Source organism: Medicago sativa, chromosome 4 (assembly GCF_051527215.1).
Source record: "Medicago sativa cultivar Bolivia chromosome 4, Bolivia_mono, whole genome shotgun sequence".
In the NCBI taxonomy this organism is placed as follows: domain Eukaryota; kingdom Viridiplantae; phylum Streptophyta; class Magnoliopsida; order Fabales; family Fabaceae; genus Medicago; species Medicago sativa.
In genome coordinates, this window is record NC_140752.1 from 101,404,022 (window position 1) to 101,423,267 (window position 19,246).

Sequence of the window (19,246 nt, forward strand, 5' to 3'; positions counted from 1 at the left end):
CAGAGGTGCTCACAATACAAATCAGATACAGACTCTAAGACTTAAGAATTTCTAAGATATGACTTTGAGACACAGAAATTCTAAGTGAATGCAGAACAATTTCAGCAGAGGTTTGGCAATTGTAAAAATGTTGTGAGTCTTTCGTTCAGCATTACCAAAACTCTAAGTCTTCACTCCTTTATATAGAGGTGTGAAAGAGACGTTGTGAAATTGTCAGCACATCAAAGAGTCGTTGTTGAAGCTTGATCTTTCCCCAATGATCTTTTGCCTGATTTGGTTGTTGTCCTATGAAGAACCAATTTGAAATCCATTCCTTATCCAAAGGAACATCTATGCAGGCGAAGCCGTATTCTGGATCTGTTTTCTTGTCTTGTAGTGTGGACACAAAACAGAGTAGTGGAGAAGGTGGTTGTACAGTTCGTACAAAAGTACAATGTCAACGCTTTCGTCCAAAATTGCAAGCACATGTCTTCAAACACCTTTGAAATGACCGTTGCAAAGTTCCACTAATCTTTTGCTGCCCTTTGATGAATTTCGATCCATGACACAACTCTTGAATCCTTGAATTTCTCAAATTCAGTTGATCTTCAGCTTCTGGTGAAATGGCTTCTGATGAGGCAGCTTCTGATAACGCAGCTTCTGATGATGCAGCTTCTGATGATGTGGGGCTTCTGGACCTCTTGTCTTCAGGAGCACTATTCTTCAGGAGCACTTTACTTTCTTCAGGAGCGGCTTTACTTCAGGAGCGCTTTTTCTCTTCAGGAGCAAGTTGCCTTCAGGAGCGTCTAAGCTTCACTTTTGTTGATTCCTTTTGCTCTTTATTTGCTCATTCAGAACCACTTAATGATGTAACTTTTTAATTATGGTCTTGTACACTTGAACAAATATTAGCTAGTCCAATTTACAATTTTTAATACCTTGTTATCATCAAAACTCTTTAAGGTTCATTGTTAAACACATTTTGTTCCAACATATTTAAGGATTCCATATTAAGTAATTATTCATCGAATACATAAATTTACTGTTTAGTAAGGATCTTGTTAACAAATGTTTAAGAACACTCTTTAAAGATTCCATATTAAGTAATTGTTCATCGAATACATAAATTTACTGTTTAAAATTAGTATTAAACAATACTCTAAAAACACTCATCAAGGACACAGACAAATAAGGGTCATACTAACTTGTTTCTTAATGACAAATGTAAAGCAACCCAAAAAAACAACTTTACATTGAAAAACATAATACATTAACTTTTAAGAAGACTTTTAATACGTATATTTTTATAATTATTTCCTTATCATGTGTCTTTGAGGGCACAAGTTAGTATCGGCCAACAAATAATTCAAAGGTGACATAATATGAGCGGGGAGAGAACGTTTTTGTGAATTAAATTTTGAACCAACCTTGAAATTCTAAGTAACTAATTTCGAGTTTGGTGTGAAGTACATGCAGAAGCGGACAATCATGATTGCTAGCTGCCATGCCAGCTCTCTGTGTTAGAGTTGAAGTTCAAGAGAAACAACAATTATAGGAAGTTAATTTTGTCTTTGGTGCTGAGTGAAACAAAACTACGTCATTCTTCGGTAAAATCAAAGAAAATTTAACGACAAACCCAAAGGGAAACAGAAAAGGACCCCATCAAAGTTGCCGCCATGATATGGTTGATTTTAACCATTACCTTTTTGTCCATATTTAATCACCTGCCTCTCTTTTTATACCTTTCACAACTCAACTTTAGCGCTTTAAAGTCCCTTAACATCAGCAATCAAACAAAGTGCCATAAGAAGTGATTGCTTTGCTACTACGCAATGGCAAGGCTTGAGAGAGATGGCACAAATAAAAGTCTAGAGAGTCTAATGGACTCTCACAAGCCAGGAGGAACCACAACAAATGTGAACCAACTCAGGACCCAGAAGTCCATTCCTGGCTACGGCCTAGAATTCACTAACCTCTCCTACAGCATCATTAAGAAGCAGAAAAAGGATGGAGTTTGGATCAACAAAGAAACATATCTGCTTCATGATATCTCTGGCCAGGCAATTAAAGGTGAAATCATGGCAATCATGGGGCCTAGTGGTGCTGGAAAATCTACCTTTCTTGATGCCTTGGCCGGACGAATTGCTAAAGGGAGTCTACAAGGATCAGTTAGAATTGATGGAAAGCCGGTAAAATTAACTCCTCTTGTTTCATGTTGTTTTGTTACTTTTCTTCAGGAAATTAAAACAAATATTTTTCACTTTTCTTTCAAATTGAAGAATTCTCATGGTATGCTCTAATTATGCAGGTGACTACAAGTTACATGAAAATGGTGTCATCCTATGTGATGCAAGATGACCAGCTTTTCCCTATGTTGACAGTTTTCGAAACATTTATGTTTGCAGCTGAAGTTAGGCTTCCTCCTTCTATTTCCAGGGACGAAAAAAAGAAGAGGGTTCACGAGCTTCTCAATAAACTGGGCTTACAGGTAAAATAAGACTTTGTCTCTCTCACTTCCCTACACCCATAAAACGATAGATTAATCAACTTGATGATTGTCCATGTTCAGAGTGCTACACATACCTATATTGGTGATGAGGGAAGGAGAGGAGTGTCTGGAGGGGAAAGACGAAGGGTATCTATCGGCATAGAGATCATTCATAAGCCATCACTTCTGTTTCTGGATGAACCTACCTCAGGACTTGATTCTACAAGTGCTTACAGTGTAGTGGAAAAGATTAAAGACATAGCTCAGGGTGGTAGCATTGTTCTCATGACCATACATCAGCCTTCATTTAGAATTCAGATGCTTCTCGACAAGATCACCGTCCTCGCAAGGTGAAAATTTCAAAACTTATATTCTTATAGCTAGCTGATAAGCCCTAATATAATGTTTATCTGACTTTCTGTAGAACCCGAAATGAGGAGATGTATAAATCCTCCTCTTAAAGGCCATCTGAAACTGACAAGGGAACCCAAAAAATATAGTATATTGAACACATTTATGACATGAATTATGATAAAATGTTAAAAACTGTATGCTAGAAACATAGAAAAAACCATTCTGGGACTCTTAGCTCACTGTTAAGATTATAAGTCAACTGGACCACAATTTGATGCTGCCTTAATACTATAAAGAAGTCTTTGCAGCAAGTCTATGCATATTGTATAGTCCACAATTTGAGTCCAAGGATTTACTTAAAGTTGCACGATAGGGATATAAATAGTTAATGACAAAAAATATCAATAAAGAGTAAATGAAATGCACATTGTAGGTTCATTCAGTTTACTTAAAAACGAAAAAATATATCTTGACCATATTTGTTTTGCTATTTATAGGGGAAGATTGATATACACTGGGAGGCCAGATGCACTTCACGCTCACCTTTCCGGATTTGGAAGGCCTGTACCTGATGGAGAAAACAATATTGAGTATCTCCTAGATGTTATAACTGAATACGATCAAGCGACGGTTGGACTTGACCCTCTTGTCCATTACCAACATGATGGCCATAAACCTGACCCAGCAGCCATGACCCCTGTTCCCAAACCTCAGAGAACACCTTATAGAAGGAACACCCCAGCATCCAAACACATGATTAGCCTGCGCAGCCAAGGATTTACCGCTGGTACCCCACAACCTGATTCTGCACAGTTTGGCCTTGATGATGATGACAATGATGACGACGAAAATTTTGATAACTCCCTTGAAAGGAGAAGTGTTCAAACATCAAGAAACATTGTGACCAGTGGTGTTTATCCACGTTTAGCTTCTCAGTTCTACCAAGATTTCTCAGCCAAAGATTTCTCTGTCTGGCTTTACAATGGTGTAGTAGGAACCCCACGTCGCCCACCATCATGGACTCCGGCAAGAACTCCAGGATGGACACCTGGGAAAACGCCCTTGTCAGGACCAAGAAGTTTTGTTTCCAACCAACATTCTGCATCTTATCAGGATCCTTATTATATTCAAAAAACTAATACAGTGGTTAGTCAGTCTATGGACTACTCTGCAACTTCATATGCACCTTCATACGAAGAGTTTGAGATTGAGGAAGTGCTCGATGAGCCGGACCTTGGGCCTAAGTATGCAAATCCGTGGTTGCGTGAGGTTGCAGTGCTCTCATGGCGAACGGTACTCAATGTAATTCGCACTCCAGAACTCTTCGCCTCCCGTGAGATTGTGCTGACTGTTATGGCACTTGTCTTATCCACCATTTTCAAAAATCTGGGTGATACTACTTTTAAAGACATCAATAGGCTCCTCAATTTCTATATATTTGCAGTGTGCCTTGTTTTCTTTTCTTCCAATGATGCAGTCCCATCTTTTATCATGGAAAGGTTCATATTCATAAGGGAAACTTCCCACAATGCTTACCGTGCTTCTTCATATGTAATATCTTCCCTCATTGTTTACCTCCCATTTTTTGCTGTTCAAGGCCTCACATTTGCTGTCATAACCAAATTAATGCTCCACTTGAAAAGCAATCTCTTCAATTTTTGGATGATTCTATTTGCCTCCCTCATTACTACCAATGCATATGTGATGCTTGTTAGCGCACTTGTGCCTAGTTACATCACGGGGTATGCAGTAGTCATTGCCACAACAGCACTCTTCTTTTTGACCTGTGGTTTCTTCCTCAAGCGAACTCAGATACCCGCATACTGGAAGTGGCTCCATTATATTTCTGCAATCAAATACCCATTTGAGGGGTTGTTGATAAATGAATTCAAAAACAATCGCGGCTGCTACTCAGGAAACAAAGCAGATTTATCCCCCGGACCTTTAGGAGATGTTAAGCCCAGCAAACACCACAACGCCAGTCTTCCGCTTAACTGCTTATTAGGGGAAGATGTCTTGTCCACAATGGATATTACAATGGAAAGTCTATGGTATGACATCTTAATCCTGCTAGCTTGGGGTGTTCTTTACAGGTTCTTCTTCTACTTGGTTTTGAGATTCTACTCCAAAAATGAAAGAAAATGATAATTTACCAACCCTAATTTCTTTGGATAACCTATTACTTAAATAGCCAAGGCCACAGTGATCACATTGTTTCTTGTATTATTACTATCATATTCATGTCGACACATAATATTTTGTTGATGAACTTCACGAGTTTTCTGCTCTGAGAAAGCGAATAGCAGTTCTTTCTTATGTTTATGGCAATTTCTTTGAAGAAGTAAAAACACATATTAGGTGAACATGTTGCAGAAAGCTGGATGCAAACCCCCAGCGCTCATCAGCAGATGAAGAACGCTATTAAAATCAAACTACTATATCAATTACCAATTTTGCATCCTAAAGCAGCGTGCCAGAATGAAGTTTCCTAAGAACAAGGCCCTCACTTCAATAAAGACAAAAAAAAAGTGTGTAAAACTGATCATTCTAATTCAACAACTCTCGAAATAATAACCATTTCATACGTTACAATTTTTTCCCAATATTACAGTTATAAAATCAATAACGGAAAGAAACAACAAAAACCACTATATTGGAACTTTCAATTTTGACCGACACTATGGGCATGTAAACAGAAGACACAACATGGAAATAATATTACATTAGAGTTCTAACAAGGTAATAACTTAAAGAGAGCCGGCATGTTGAGCAATCTTCCTTTCAAGTGTATTTTTGTCTGCCCCCACCACACTGTCAATCTCTTTGCCATTTTTTACAAAGAAAAATGTTGGAACACTGCTAACATTCCAGCGTGCTGCGACATCCACTGCCTCATCTATATCAACTTTTAAAAAAACCACTCTCTGATACTTCTCGGCCAAGCTTGTATAAAGTGGTGAAATGTAACGACAAGGGCCACACCATGTTGCAGTAAAGTACAGAACTGACAAGCGAGATGTCTTCGATGCAGCGCTCAACTTCGTTTCCAGTTCACTAACAGAGTGAATACCAATCACTTGCCCTTTTAAATGCCACCAATGCAATAAGTCACTTAATTGATATAAATCATTCAAGTTTCAAGTTGAATACCAAGTAATGGCAACAAAAATATATAGATCTCAAAGATGCCTCTTAACTAAATAGATCAACTTGTCCAAAAACAAAAAACTTAGTAGATTAAGGGAAGAAAAATAATCAGGTGGCAAAAAGGAAAAATAAAACAAAAGACAAATAGACAGTATTTAACTTTTGAGGAATAAAAGTAAAATGTCACGATCAACAATGTGAAAAATTACTCTCAAGGGTTCAGCTTTTGTACTTGTTAAGATTATTTGTTACATGAACTTATAGTTAATTTGGCAACGTATTGTCTTCCTTCCCTACACCCTATCACTAAATTTATGCAAAATATGCAATCTTCTCTTCAAATCACTGACCAAGCATGGTTTGCGTTTTATCAAAATTCAAGCCAAAATGTAAGCATTGCCACAACACAGCAAACAAAGGAAAACCCTAAATTTTATCAGACCTTTCATCTTTCAGCCATGACAATTTATTACCAATAGATGTTGAACTAAATGCATGGAGCAAGGTTCAATGTTATTTTTCTTTAGAAATTACTCGCAGAACATCCTTATTTATTAATTTTGTTAAGTCTGCAGCAATTTAACCTAATATTTTCCCGCTCATTTGCTGTATTAGGTTAGCAGTAATTTAACCTAACAAATTCCATCTAAAAAAATGCATCGCACCAATTTCATTCCTATCCTCTTGCCTGTTTTTTTGTACACTTATTTAATACTAAAAAAATGCATCGCACCAATTTCATTCCTATCCTGTTGGCTATATCCTTATTCGTATGTCAATCCCTTTACAATAAACTTGTGCGGAGCACGGGTCAAATATCTAGTTTGATGGTAAAAATTAATAAATATTTCTAATTATCCAAACCAGAATATCTAACACTGGTCATTATCTATTGTTCAAAAAGCTTTGAGATACCCCTACAAACAAAATACGATGATAAACACAGACCTAAACAGGGATTTCAAGTAGTTCAATGCAGTTCATATAAAAAATTTAGGCTGTGAGGCAGGTAAGAATTATAACAATATTCAGACTAAATCTTCTATAACAACTTCTGCGTGTCATGAATAGCATGAGGCGGTAATAGGATCAGAGGTATAATATGGAATACTGTTTCTATTTTTGACATAGCCAGAATAAGCAATTCAACGACAAGATTTGGCAATTTCAATTCCATAAGGCAGAAGGAAAGACATAGACGTACCATCTTTTAAAGCAGACAATGCATCTTTATCCTGCAAAAAGGTCATGAGGAATTTCAGATATGAAATATCATCAAATAGCAATGTTTTTGAAGTGCATATATAGGAAGCCAACAACTTGCCATTGCCGGAACTTTGATGACTAGAAGAATGAATTGTAGGAAATTAGGAATTGTTTTTATGTTATATCTCAACAGTCGCATTAATAGTATTCTAGACTACAGAAACCTACTGCAAGAAAACTAGAACATGGCAAGGCAGCCCAAATAAGCTGAAGTTATCAGCTTCCTTTAAAATTCCATTTCACACAAGCAACAAACTCCAACTAAGACCCAAAATGCCGCCCAGCAAAATATGTTGATTTGTCCACCCCTAAATCTATTGTTACCCAACAAAGACTAACTATGAGAAAGTTTTTTCAAGGATAGAAACTATTAGAATTTGAGATTGGGTCTATCTCAACCTTATAAAACCGGCATGAAAGGTGAGTATTGCACTCACTTATAAACCCGTGTTCAGGACACATCTATTTTGATGTGAGACTCTTAAAACATACCCTAACACCCAAGATTGGACAGCTGGAGCGTAACCCGAGTGGCCAAATAGAACTTGGATAGACTCTGATTATCATATTAGAATTTGAGATTGTGCATAACTCAACTTTACAAAACTAGTTTATAAGTTGAGCTTTCAATTCAATGTGAGACTCTTAACAGAAACTCAGGACATATCTCTTTCAATGTGAGACTCTTAACAGAAACTATATACCTACTAAGTCCAGATATTTGATCCAAGACAGATAGATCATAGATGGGTAGGAAAATTCCTTGAAAACTATAATTTTTAAAAACAAACTGAAAGGGTACTTTGTATCCAGTAGTATAGTATGCGCATCAGTTATGGATAGGGACAAAACAGCACTATTTTAGTTTGGACTCGATAGCTATGAACTATACTTACTTGAGCTTCATTTTGTGGTTGCTTCTTCGGTTGAACTCTTTTCTGCTCCTTTTGCTTTCGTAAGCGTTCATACTTTTTCCTATGCTCCTCAATTTTATGGGCATTTGGCTCAACCTGTGCAGTAAAAAGTATAAGAAAAAAAGCGACAAGATTGATTACTTTAATCTCGTCTGAAGAAAGTAGGCAAGTTACCTTTTTAAGTGCCATAGCAATCTCTTCATCATAATCTATCTTTGAAGCTACATGAAGATCAGTCAATGCTTCTGTCCAGAGTCCCAACATAGCCCTTGATAATCCTCGTATTTTGTATCCTTTGGCTGAGTCTGGATTGATCTGGAAGAAAGAAATGGATGTGATATAGAAAAAAATTGTGTTTGTGTGGAATGGAACAAGTTAGGAGAAATGGAAGAAACGAACCTTCAAGGCAGTGTCAGAATCACGGATAGCGGCATTTGGTTTCTTCAACTTAATAAAAACACTAGCTCTGGTGGCATAGAGTATGGATGAATGTGGATTCAACAAAATGGCTTGAGTGAGTAAGTCGAGCGCTTGATCGAAATTACCTTGGGATATAGCATCAATTGCTTTTGATTTTGATAGTTGTGCAGCATCCCTTTGGTCTTCAGTTACTTGAGCAGAAGGATCACCCATCTTTTGAGGAGGGTCATTGTCAGGTTGAACAACATCTTCAGTGTTATCAAACTCAATATCAGATTCTATAATGTCATCATTATCATCAACATCAGGTTCCGTCTTGGGTTGGGGAGGGATGCGAGCACCCAAACTACACAAAACAAGAGATTGAAATGGGAATAACTGAATTGAAGAAAATAAAATAATAATAAATAATAATAATACCTGAGAAGATAAGATTTGAAGAATTGAAGGGAAGGAGTATGAAGAAGAGAAGGATTTGATTTGCATGATTCTATGAATTCTTTTAGCTCGCTTACTTTTCCAATATCCATTTAGGGTTTGATTCCACTCAGTCAGTAGACTGCTTTCTGTTCTTCTATGCTGCTCTATCGCTCTCAAACCTTAACTTTTTTCTTTCTTTAAGGGGTCTTGTCTTGTTGACGACAGTGGCGGATCTTGAAAAAAGAATTAGGGGGATTAGTGGCGGATCTTGTTGACGACAGTGTGCCAAAAAATATTGAATACATTCTTATTTATTAATCTTCTTATATATATATATATATATATATATATATATATATATATATATATATATATATATATATATATATATATATATATATAAAAGTTAACCCATGCCAATTTTGAAGCCCTAATTTTTCCTAAACCCTAATGACTAAAATTCCCATTTTACCCTAACCAATAAACATAATAACAATTAAACCGATAAACAATTAAAACCATATTACTATTTTGTTGCTCATAACAGAAGTTGATAACAAAACACCACAACATACGTGTTTTCTCTTTCCCAAAACAAACACGGTTTCTTCTTCTTCCTCTTATCATCATCACCACCGCCAACCCTAATCTCCTCACACCTAATCTCCTATTTTCACACCTTTATTTCTTGCTTTTCTCCTCCGCCATCATCATCTACAAATTTATATGCTTCTCCCTTTTTCAACGACGGCCGATCCGTGCCTCCAAGTCGCTGAACTCGACGGCCGATTCATACATCAAGACCTTCGATCCCTCGGTATGCGTTTTTAGTTTTGTTACGTTTTGATCGATTTTGATATCGCGATTAGGGTTTTTGTACCGCCGGTGTTGTTTTCATTGATTTTTTCGATTTGACAGGAAAGGAGCTTGAAGAAGCTAGAATTCTTAGTGAAACACGGTTGCGGAAGGATTTTTTGGGGGAAATTGGAATTCAGCGAAATTGGAATTATTTGAGTGTGAGAATTAAAGCTCTCTCTTTCTTTCACTCAATTTAGTACGGTTTGCAAATTTCTTCTACCACCTTATCTTTTTTAAACATGTTCTCTTTCTCTCAATTGAATCTTGAATTCCTGTTTTCGGTCATAATTCAGTGTTGGTGGATGGATTGCAGAGATGCACTAGATTCTCTAGGGCTGGTTCGATATTGCTGCAGGCGCATGCTTATGACCCATGTTGAACTTATTGATAAGCTACTGAATTACAATCGTAATTTCCAATCCCTATAGTTTCTTTGCATGTGTGTGTGTCAATTTTTTGGTATCATTGGGTTTGTAATGATCATACATTCATTTGGTTGCAGCTCTGGAAAAGCATTATGCCAAATAAGGATTCTTAATTAAGGAGCTAAAGATGGCCAAGATGTTTCAGTTGCGCTGCAAGTCCTGTACCCATATGTTGATGGTTTTTTTTGGTCCTTTTCCTTCTTTAAATTGTGTTATAACAAGCAGTTTTAGATTTTGTTCTTTAAATAATGTAGCAGTTTTTGTTGTTGCTGATCAAAGGGGAATAGTTTTAGTTTTAGTTTTACGTTTCAAATATCAATTATTTTTATTTTAATAATATGTTGGTTTTGCTTTTGGTAGTTCTTCAATGGGCGAGTCCTCTGTTGATGCTTGAATGGTTGTGTTCTTTCACTCCTTATTTGGGGTCTTTCCTTATCTATTATCAAGTAAGTTTTTTATTTGTCTATCCGGCCTTTAGTTTCTTGAAACTAATGTGGAATTCATTTTTAAGTTTTGTTGTATTACAGACTCATATATACAATTACGTGTCTAGGGATTTCATGTCCAACCAACAACTATATATAGTTTCTTATGCTAAAAATGATAACAAGAAATATGGGCATCTTAAGCTTTGAAATAGAGACAAGTAATTAATATTTCAGATTACTAATAATTATGCAGATTGATTTAATAGCTGAGATGATGTATAATTTCTAACATCATAATTTCTAGCATGAGATAATGTATTTTTTGGGTGTGTTTGTTCATATGTTTAACTCTGTATTTCCCTTTTTTTTTTTGTTACTTATGGTGGTTGTTAAGGTTTTTGTTCTAATCATGGCAAATAATTTGAGTTCAGTGTTTCAAAGTGAGCTTGAAATTCTATAGAAAGAGGCTATGAGAGCAATACAACTCACTTGCTTTTTGAATTTTCCTAGAGTTTGGTGTTCTATGTTAAAAAAATTTAAAACCACTACCATATGATGAAGCAAGAGTTTTAGAATCAAGTGTTGTTTGACATGAAGATATCTTTGTAATCGAAGACGTCTTACTTGATGCCACTGCGTTTATTGTTATGTTAGATTACTTTATCATATTTTATGATTAATTATTTCCTTATATTTTTTATAGTTAAATCTGCAATCTGTTTTTGATGATTCCAAAACATCATGTTTACTCCTATGCATAATAAGAATTTCACTAATTGAATTTGGTAGATAATTATCAACGACAATTATAATAGATCCCTCCTTCTCTCAGTACCCCAAAGTTTAACTGCAAACAATGGGTGAGAGAACAACTTGCAGCAGCACTAGCCATCAAGAACTGAGGGAAGAGTGACCATAAAAATTGTTCATCTTCAAAATTGAATGAACTGAAGGTGCTTTCTTCGTTTTCATGTAAGATTCGGTGCTAAAAATTGTTCGAATCGGTGCTAACTGTTCACGAATTTGTTCGGTTGAAGATTGATTTAATTCTGACGAGTTTCATTTTTTTTCTTTACATTTTTTTTAGCTTCGGTAAAGTTCGAGTCGGTGATAAATGTTTACGTTATGAATTTGTTCCGTTGAAGTTCGATTTGATTCTGGTGATTTTTGTTTTGTGATTTTTAGGTCTGAATTCAGAGAGAGGTTTAAGATAGAGAATCCAAGCAACAAATCCGTTGTTGTGGTGAGTTTTGTGAAGCGATATAGTTTTACCGTTGAATTTGATTTTTAGGAAATTTTGAATGTTATTGAGTTTTCTAACGTGATTTACAGTGATTTTGAATTAGGTTGGGAAAGCTGGTAGAAAGAAATGGAATGGATATAAAGGTTGAATTAGGTTAGGATGTTGTGATAATTTCACCTCTGTTTCACTGAATAAAATTAATATAAATCTTAATTCGTGTTTTGATTTTAAATTCATTTTTGTGATTTATGTGTATTTTAAGATAAGGCTCCATTCATTGCTAAGGCTGAGAAGTTGAAGGAGGAGTATGAGAAGACAATGCGTGCTTACATACAATATGGGAATTGTAATTACTTCTATAACTTTTCTGTTACTGTGAATTTTTACTTCTCTTATTTTACTTGAATTTATATTAACTTTTTACTGATTTGATCTAATTTTGATGTCATAGACTGAGAAGAATGCTTTGGAGGAAGAAGGATCTGATAAGTTTAAGTCTGAATTTGATGTCTTAGACTGAGAAGAATGCTTCAGAGTTGAAGAAAATTATGGCTAATGAGAAAGTTTCTGAGATTGTTATGGCTGATCCGAAGCGGGCCAAGAGGTGCTGTAATTGAATTATTCAACGTTTTAGTTAGTAATGTCAATATGGATGGTTAATTTGACTTGGATATTTTTTTGGGTTATTTCAGGATTTTGGCTAACAGACAATCTGTTGCGCGTTCCAATGAGCACAAGATGCGATACATTTCGGAGCTAGAACACAAGGTTCAGCCACTACACTTTCTGCACAATTTACTTTGTTGTAGGTGGGAACATTTATTTATGTTTGTGAAACCGTGTTTTAGTTTGGTAATTTGAGCTTAGTTTCTTTTTTTACTAAGCCTTCAATTGATATTGTGGTGTGTTTTGTAAAATTGTGGTGGAAATCCACGCTGACGTGAAAGCTACTTATTGTAGGTTCTTTGTTTCCACAATGATAATGTTTTCGGACTACCCAAAATAGTAAGTTGAAGTTAACACAGATGCAGGATCAAACATGCGCTAATTTTATTCCTTTCATTTTAACCTACTTTTGTATTTAGATAACATGAGCAATGGAGTAAACTCAATATGGAGTGCAGAATTAATACTTGGTTTAACTTCAAGTAGTTTTTGTGAGTCCAGTTTGTGTGGTAATTTCATTTAAGTTTATGTGTTGTTCTGGTATGGTACTGAGTTGGTGAAATCATGTTGCTATACAATATATTTGGTTTTTTACACTACAGATTATGACACTAATTTCTTTATGGTGTTTATGATCCAATAATTTGAAGAATCTCATCTCATTGGAATTGATATATATGTCGCTGAAGCTAATGAGTTCTACCATTCTTTAACAATAAATTCAATATACAATAGATTTTATGAAATTGATCCTTATTGATTTAAAAAGAAAAGAAAATTTATTACTTTTTTTAGGTTTAACAAAGATGCTTATGAAATTTCTTCAATTTGTTTGTTCATTGATCTGTTTGTTTGCTTAGTTCAGGGTATGTTCACTCCTCCACCCATACAAACTCTATTATGATTTTCCATATCCTACTTCACATGCCTTCTTTCCTAGATCAATTGTAGTCTCATACAGTTCTATTCTATAGTTTGACGTGAGCATCTTATATTATATATAACTGTTATTAACTTTCTGATAGATTGGTGTTTTGCGTTTAGAGTTGATGTTGTCCTTAGTATCAACACACTCAAACTTTAGTGATAAGAATGTGAGGAATGAGTAAAATATAGCTACTGCTTAAATTTATGATAGATTAATGGAGATAAGTTAAGTAGGTTTTAACTACAGAATTGGTGCTAATCTTGCTTTTAGTGTACAAGATAAGTATGTACATTCTGCAGATAAGGATGAATCGAATAATGAGAAAGACTACTCATCTACAAGCAATTGTTGACATTAAAAGGTAAAACTGAACCTTATTTGTTACCTTAGTCCAATATTATTAATTGTAACCCGTCTCTTAATATTGATATTTATTCATTTATAGAATTTTTAACAAGAGTCATATGGCTTCATACCTAATAAGAAGAATGAATTTTTAAATTCTCACTTCATCGAAGATTTTGGTCATAAAAGACAAACATACTGCAATGAAGCCAAATATTTTAGTTCTTAATCTTAGTGTATACAGACTTCATCACCGCATCATGTCATGTCTGATATGCATATATATTTTGATTACATGAACCTTTTTTCTTTAATGCTCTTCATGTCTAGCATGCATGAATCTTTATTCTTAAAATGTTCAATCACTAAAATGTTCCTACTTAAAATGGTCAATCACTAAAATGCATGAACCTTTTTTTCCTTAATGCTCTTCATGTCTAGCCATTGTTATTTTCATATACAATTGCTCATGTTTGTAAGAAAGATACAAGTTATTTACTTACTGCCTCCTCTTGCTTTTGTATTTAAAATTTTTTGTTCAGGTGATCACTGAATATTCCAACCACAATGTTAAAATAAAACATACTTATTCTAAATGTTGATTTACCCCAAAGTAGGCATGGCAACAAAACCTATACCCGCGGTTACTCGCCCGAACCAAACCCAATTTGATGGGTTTTCCCCGTTTTGACTGGGTTTGGGTATGGGTATGGGTTTTCCCCGATTTCAAAACACGGGTATGGGATGGGTAACGGGTATATAGGTACCCACCCCGAACCCATACCCAAACCCGTCCCAAATGTAAAAAATTACTTTATGTTGATATGTCATGTTATTTTGTTTGATAATTGTCATGCTAATAAAAACTACCATTGATATTTAAAGATCAACTAAATCATTCCGTCTAACAAATGTTAAAGTGAGCGCATTTTTGGATAATGTATTACAACATTGCTCTTGGGGATGCCAAAAAACTTCTATTTTTTAATAAAGAAAATTATTCAATGCGGGGATGGGGATGGGGTGGGGATACCCGAACCCGCCGGGGACGGGGATGGGATTCAATTTCTCATCCTCGTTGGGTATGGGTAGGGTAACGGGTAAGTATATGAGAATCGGGTATGGGGACGGGGAAGGTAAAACCCGTCCCCACCCCGCCCCATTGCCATGCCTACCCCAAAGTCAACAAATATCGGATAAAGTAAATGGTCATTTCTATTGTCTAATCATTGATTTGTCGTGTCCATTTGTCATACAACTGATGGGATACATACTAATCTTTATTTGGAATTTCAGGACAACATAATGGACTGAAGTTGAACTATTTAACTCAAATTTTGATCCAAGTGAGCCATCCTTCTAAAATATCCTTATTATATAATGATTAGCTTGGTGGTGGGACTGCTTTTGGGCCTTCTGTGCAGCTGTTTAGATCTGTTATGACAGCATTGTGCGGCTGTGATGTTTTGGTGCGGTTTTGGGTACTGCTAAGGTGTTCAGTTTTATTGATTTTCTGTCCTGCTTTTCCAGTTTTTAGGGGTTGTTGCAATTGTATGATGCTGTTTTTTTATATATGGCTATGTCGACTAATTTAGGATATTTTAGAGATACACTCATCATTAATCACTAATTTAGTGACATATATTCTTTTTATGAAGGTTATGTATCTTATTGATATGTCACATGGTACTACAAACTTGATTATTGTCTTCCTCGACTTTTTTATGACACAGTTGAGTATCTCAACTTGAGATTATAGTTGCTTCCAAAAGTGAAATATATATGTACAAAAGAGCAACATGTTTGAAGTTTTCTATCCATTATCTTTACATATCTACTTGCAAACAATCTACTTTGTTTTGGTACAAATTTAAAATTTTAATTGTCATAGCTCTTACATGTCCTCCACGATCTGATGATTGCATCAAAAAGTCAAAATATAGCTTATTTTAATTCAATTGGTGTTAATTAATGGTCAGTGGACAATTGAGGTGTGAATTCTACCAATAAGAAGATATGTAACTTAATGAGATTTATAGAGATGTTTTTCATAATTTATAATAAACAACGTTGAAAGCATATTTACATAATATTGACTATTTGTACAAAAAATTGATGATATTAAATTTATAAGTTGTAATTGAGCTATTAAACTTTTGCTTTGACCTACTACATTTACAATTTATATGACCCGTGCGGCAGCACAGGTGGAAAGTCTAGGAAATATTATGTTACGTTACGGTACCAAGGACGATGTCATGGAAATATTATGTTATGGTACAGTATCAACGTCTATGCTTCTTAATATTGTGAAATACTATATGACAATCATGACATTCCTCTAAACTATTTTGTTACCTATTGCCGTCAAATATTACCTTCGATATGACCCGTGCGTTAGCACGGGTTGATGGTCTAGTAAAAGTTAAATGGGTGAATATTTTAGCCCTAATTTTAACTTAAACCTATTGCATAGATTTACTATTTTAACCCTAATGCTTATTTTCTGGTTTAACCTTATCTGCTTCCTACTCTTTCTCTTATTATTATTATTATTATTATTATTATTATCATCATCATCATCATCATCATCATCATCATCATCATCATCATCATCATCATCATCATCATCATCTTATTATTATTATCTCTTATTTATTAAAGTTAACTCGGACGCTAACTGTTGCCCTAATATTAACCTAAATTTTATGCTTACTTTTAATGTATTACCCCTGTTTAATTAAACCTATTTAATTTAGTTAATTTAATCAAATTCTTATTTTCAAACGGAGATATCTCTTATCTCTTATCTCTTAATTAAACTTATTTAATTTAATTAATTTAATCAATTTAATCAAAATCTTATTTTCAAACTGAGAGATATCTTATCTCTTATTTATTAAAGTTAACCCGGACGCTAAATGTTTCATCCTATAATCGTTCCTCCTATTTTCAACTCATCGTGCTACTTTGTTTTTACTAAACGGAGTCCATCCTATAATAGTTTCCTCCTATTTTGTTTCCCTACTCCTACTTTGTTTGCAAGATAAACGATAACAAATATATATACTACTAAATCTTGAGGTGTGGCGGTACTTGAAATTTTTAGAAATTGCAACTTTAGAATATAATTGTTCTTGAATGTATGATTTAGGGTGTCTCTATCACCCCTAATTTCCCAAATGTCGTTGGCTTCTACTTGGAAATAGGAATAAAACTTAATAGACTGATCAATTCAATATGCTATATTTATTATTATAAAATAATATGAGTGGATGGTAAGAAAAAAGAGAACATGAGTGGACCTTTAATTAAAAAAATAAAATTTAGTATAAGTGAAACAAGTGGATATGAAAGCATGGGTGGCGAACGGTTAATATGCACATGAGTCCTATAGGGGTCCTATATATTTCATGGGTGGCGGCTGTCCCTTTTCATTAGTACCTAGCTTCGTCCCTGTACTTAACATATGATGTTACGTTACGGTATCAAGGACGATGTCGTGAAAAATTATGTTATGGTACAGTACCAACGTCTATGATTCTTAATATTATGAAATACTATATGACAATCATGACATTCATCTAAACTATTTTGTTACCTATTACCGTCAAATATTACCTTCCATATGACCCGTGCGTTAGCACGGGTCGATGGTCTAGTTTTGTTAAGTTTGCAATAACTAAACCTAATATTTTCCATCCTAATACTAACCCTAATTTTTTTAGGTTTTGTTATTTTTACGTTTTGTTACATCCTCAAATATATCTTTATTTATTAATTTTGTTAAGTCTGCAACAACTAAATCTAATATTTTCCCTCCTACTACTAACCCTAAATTTTTTAGGTTTTGTTATTTTTACGTTTTGTTACATCCCTCAAATATATTCTTATCCTTATTTATTAATTTTGTTAAGTCTGCAGTAACCAAACCTAATATTTTCCCTGCTAATGCTAACCCTAATTTTTTTTAGGTTTTGTTATTTTTACGTTTTGTTACATCCTTATTTATCCTTATTTATTAATTTTGTTAAGTCTGCAACAACTAAACCTAATATTTTCCCTCCTACTACTAACCCTAATTTTTTTAGGTTTTGATATTTTTACGTTTTGTTACATCCCTCAAATATTTTAACAAGCAACAAATTTTACTACTAGGAAGGGATTTACAATTTATGCAAATTTGTTTCTGTCATATCTAATTGTTTTGGATTTTTTCGTTCTTCTATTCTTATATAGTTTATGTATAAGTTATCAACTTACCATCAATCTAATTTATTCAGCCATAATTATGTTAGTTGTTTTGGGAGTTAAACATATTACTAGAACAAGCAGTGGTAGGATGATTTACGGTAGGATAGTTGACGTATGATAATTTACAAGGAAAATTATCATTAAAACTAAGTGCACAATATAAATGACATAAATATAGAATCATGACAGATATTTTAAACTTACATACAGAACTGATAGGAATCAAAATACATTTGCTTTGTTTCAGTAATTTATAATTTGTGTGGTGTTTTTGCCAAAATTTCTTTCGTTAAAAAATTATGGATTGCTGCTCAATGTCGCTAAAAATATTTTGAATCAATTGCACAATCTGCTTTTATAGTTCTATTTAAAATTATGACATTAAAATTATAAGTTAGGATTGTACTATAAAATTTTGCTTTTGTCTACTACATTTATAATGTCCTAAAAATATTATTAACAGATGACAATGAGGACTGTATTAACACCACTTCAAATGTAGTGTATAAGGAGATTTTCCAAAATGTGTGAACAATCATTGTATGTTCTTAATTCTTTTATTATCTATGTAATGGATCATATCACAATATATTAGCTTCTCCCTTTTTATGACCCGAGCGGTAGCACGAGTAAAAGTTCTAGTTAGTGTAATTAATTTACCTTAGAGGGTGCCAAGTGGTTTAGGTTTTGAGAGTTTGTTATTTAATAAAAAAAATTATGGATTGCTGCTCAATGTCGCTAAAAATATTTTGAATCAATTGCACAATCTGCTTTTATAGTTCTATTTAAAATTATGACATTAAAATTATAAGTTGGGATTATACTATAAAATTTTGCTTTTGTCTACTACATTTATAATGTCGTAAAAATATTATTAACAGATGACAATGAGGATTGTATTAACACCACTTCAAATGTAGTGTATAAGGAGATTTTCCAAAATGTGTGAACAATCATTGTATGTTCTTAATTCTTTTATTATCTATGTAATGGATCATATCACAACATATCACAATATATTAGCTTCTCCCTTTTTTATGATCCGAGCGGTAGCACGGGTAAAAGTTATAGTTAGTGTAATTAATTTACCTTAGAGGGTGCCAAGTGGTTT

At 34.2% G+C, this 19,246-nt stretch overlaps 2 protein-coding genes and 1 long non-coding RNA gene across 8 annotated transcripts; 2 read left to right on the forward strand and 1 right to left on the reverse strand.

The window, feature by feature from the left end:
* The first annotated feature begins 1,688 nt into the window (after positions 1-1,688).
* Positions 1,689-5,149, forward strand: LOC146934834 (ABC transporter G family member STR). The gene is made up of 4 exons (XM_085706754.1): positions 1,689-2,168; positions 2,288-2,467; positions 2,549-2,817; positions 3,319-5,149. Exons 1-4 carry the CDS (start codon positions 1,812-1,814, stop codon positions 4,964-4,966), a joined length of 2,454 nt encoding a protein of 817 aa, XP_085562880.1. The 5' UTR covers positions 1,689-1,811; the 3' UTR covers positions 4,967-5,149.
* A 201-nt stretch (positions 5,150-5,350) lies between these two features.
* Positions 5,351-9,272, reverse strand: TDX (tetraticopeptide domain-containing thioredoxin). Its single transcript, XM_085706755.1, has 6 exons — positions 8,989-9,272; positions 8,548-8,914; positions 8,323-8,463; positions 8,131-8,244; positions 7,173-7,203; positions 5,351-5,903 (listed from the first exon to the last, which is right to left on the reverse strand). Exons 1-6 carry the CDS (start codon positions 9,096-9,098, stop codon positions 5,569-5,571), a joined length of 1,098 nt encoding a protein of 365 aa, XP_085562881.1. The 5' UTR covers positions 9,099-9,272; the 3' UTR covers positions 5,351-5,568.
* A 271-nt stretch (positions 9,273-9,543) lies between these two features.
* On the forward strand, positions 9,544-15,521 carry LOC146934836 (uncharacterized). 6 transcript variants are annotated; one of them, XR_015007903.1, is made up of 10 exons: positions 9,544-9,805; positions 9,907-10,254; positions 10,349-10,449; positions 10,632-10,717; positions 11,885-11,942; positions 12,046-12,095; positions 12,205-12,288; positions 12,394-12,546; positions 12,635-13,897; positions 15,178-15,521. It is a non-coding gene; the product is annotated as an uncharacterized LOC146934836 (long non-coding RNA). The 6 variants fall into 6 exon arrangements; XR_015007909.1 differs by lacking the exon at positions 15,178-15,521 and adding an exon at positions 11,532-11,671 and having other exon boundaries at positions 10,349-10,459; positions 12,635-14,048; XR_015007904.1 differs by lacking the exon at positions 15,178-15,521 and adding an exon at positions 11,532-11,671 and having other exon boundaries at positions 9,545-9,805; positions 12,635-14,048.
* Positions 15,522-19,246: the final 3,725 nt, after the last annotated feature.

Bases quoted from the DNA above. Each gene is read 5' to 3' on its own strand.
- TDX (XM_085706755.1), bottom strand. From the start codon at position 9,098: ATGGATATTGGAAAAGTAAGCGAGCTAAAAGAATTCATAGAATCATGC. The intron at 8,915-8,988 runs GTATTATTATTA...TGTTTTGTGTAG, and splicing joins TTCAAATCTTATCTTCTCAG to TTTGGGTGCTCGCATCCCTC. The intron at 8,464-8,547 runs GTTCGTTTCTTC...TCTTTCTTCCAG, and splicing joins ATTCTGACACTGCCTTGAAG to ATCAATCCAGACTCAGCCAA.
- LOC146934834 (XM_085706754.1), top strand. From the start codon at position 1,812: ATGGCAAGGCTTGAGAGAGATGGCACAAATAAAAGTCTAGAGAGTCTA. The intron at 2,169-2,287 runs GTAAAATTAACT...CTAATTATGCAG, and splicing joins TTAGAATTGATGGAAAGCCG to GTGACTACAAGTTACATGAA. The intron at 2,818-3,318 runs GTGAAAATTTCA...TGCTATTTATAG, and splicing joins AAGATCACCGTCCTCGCAAG to GGGAAGATTGATATACACTG.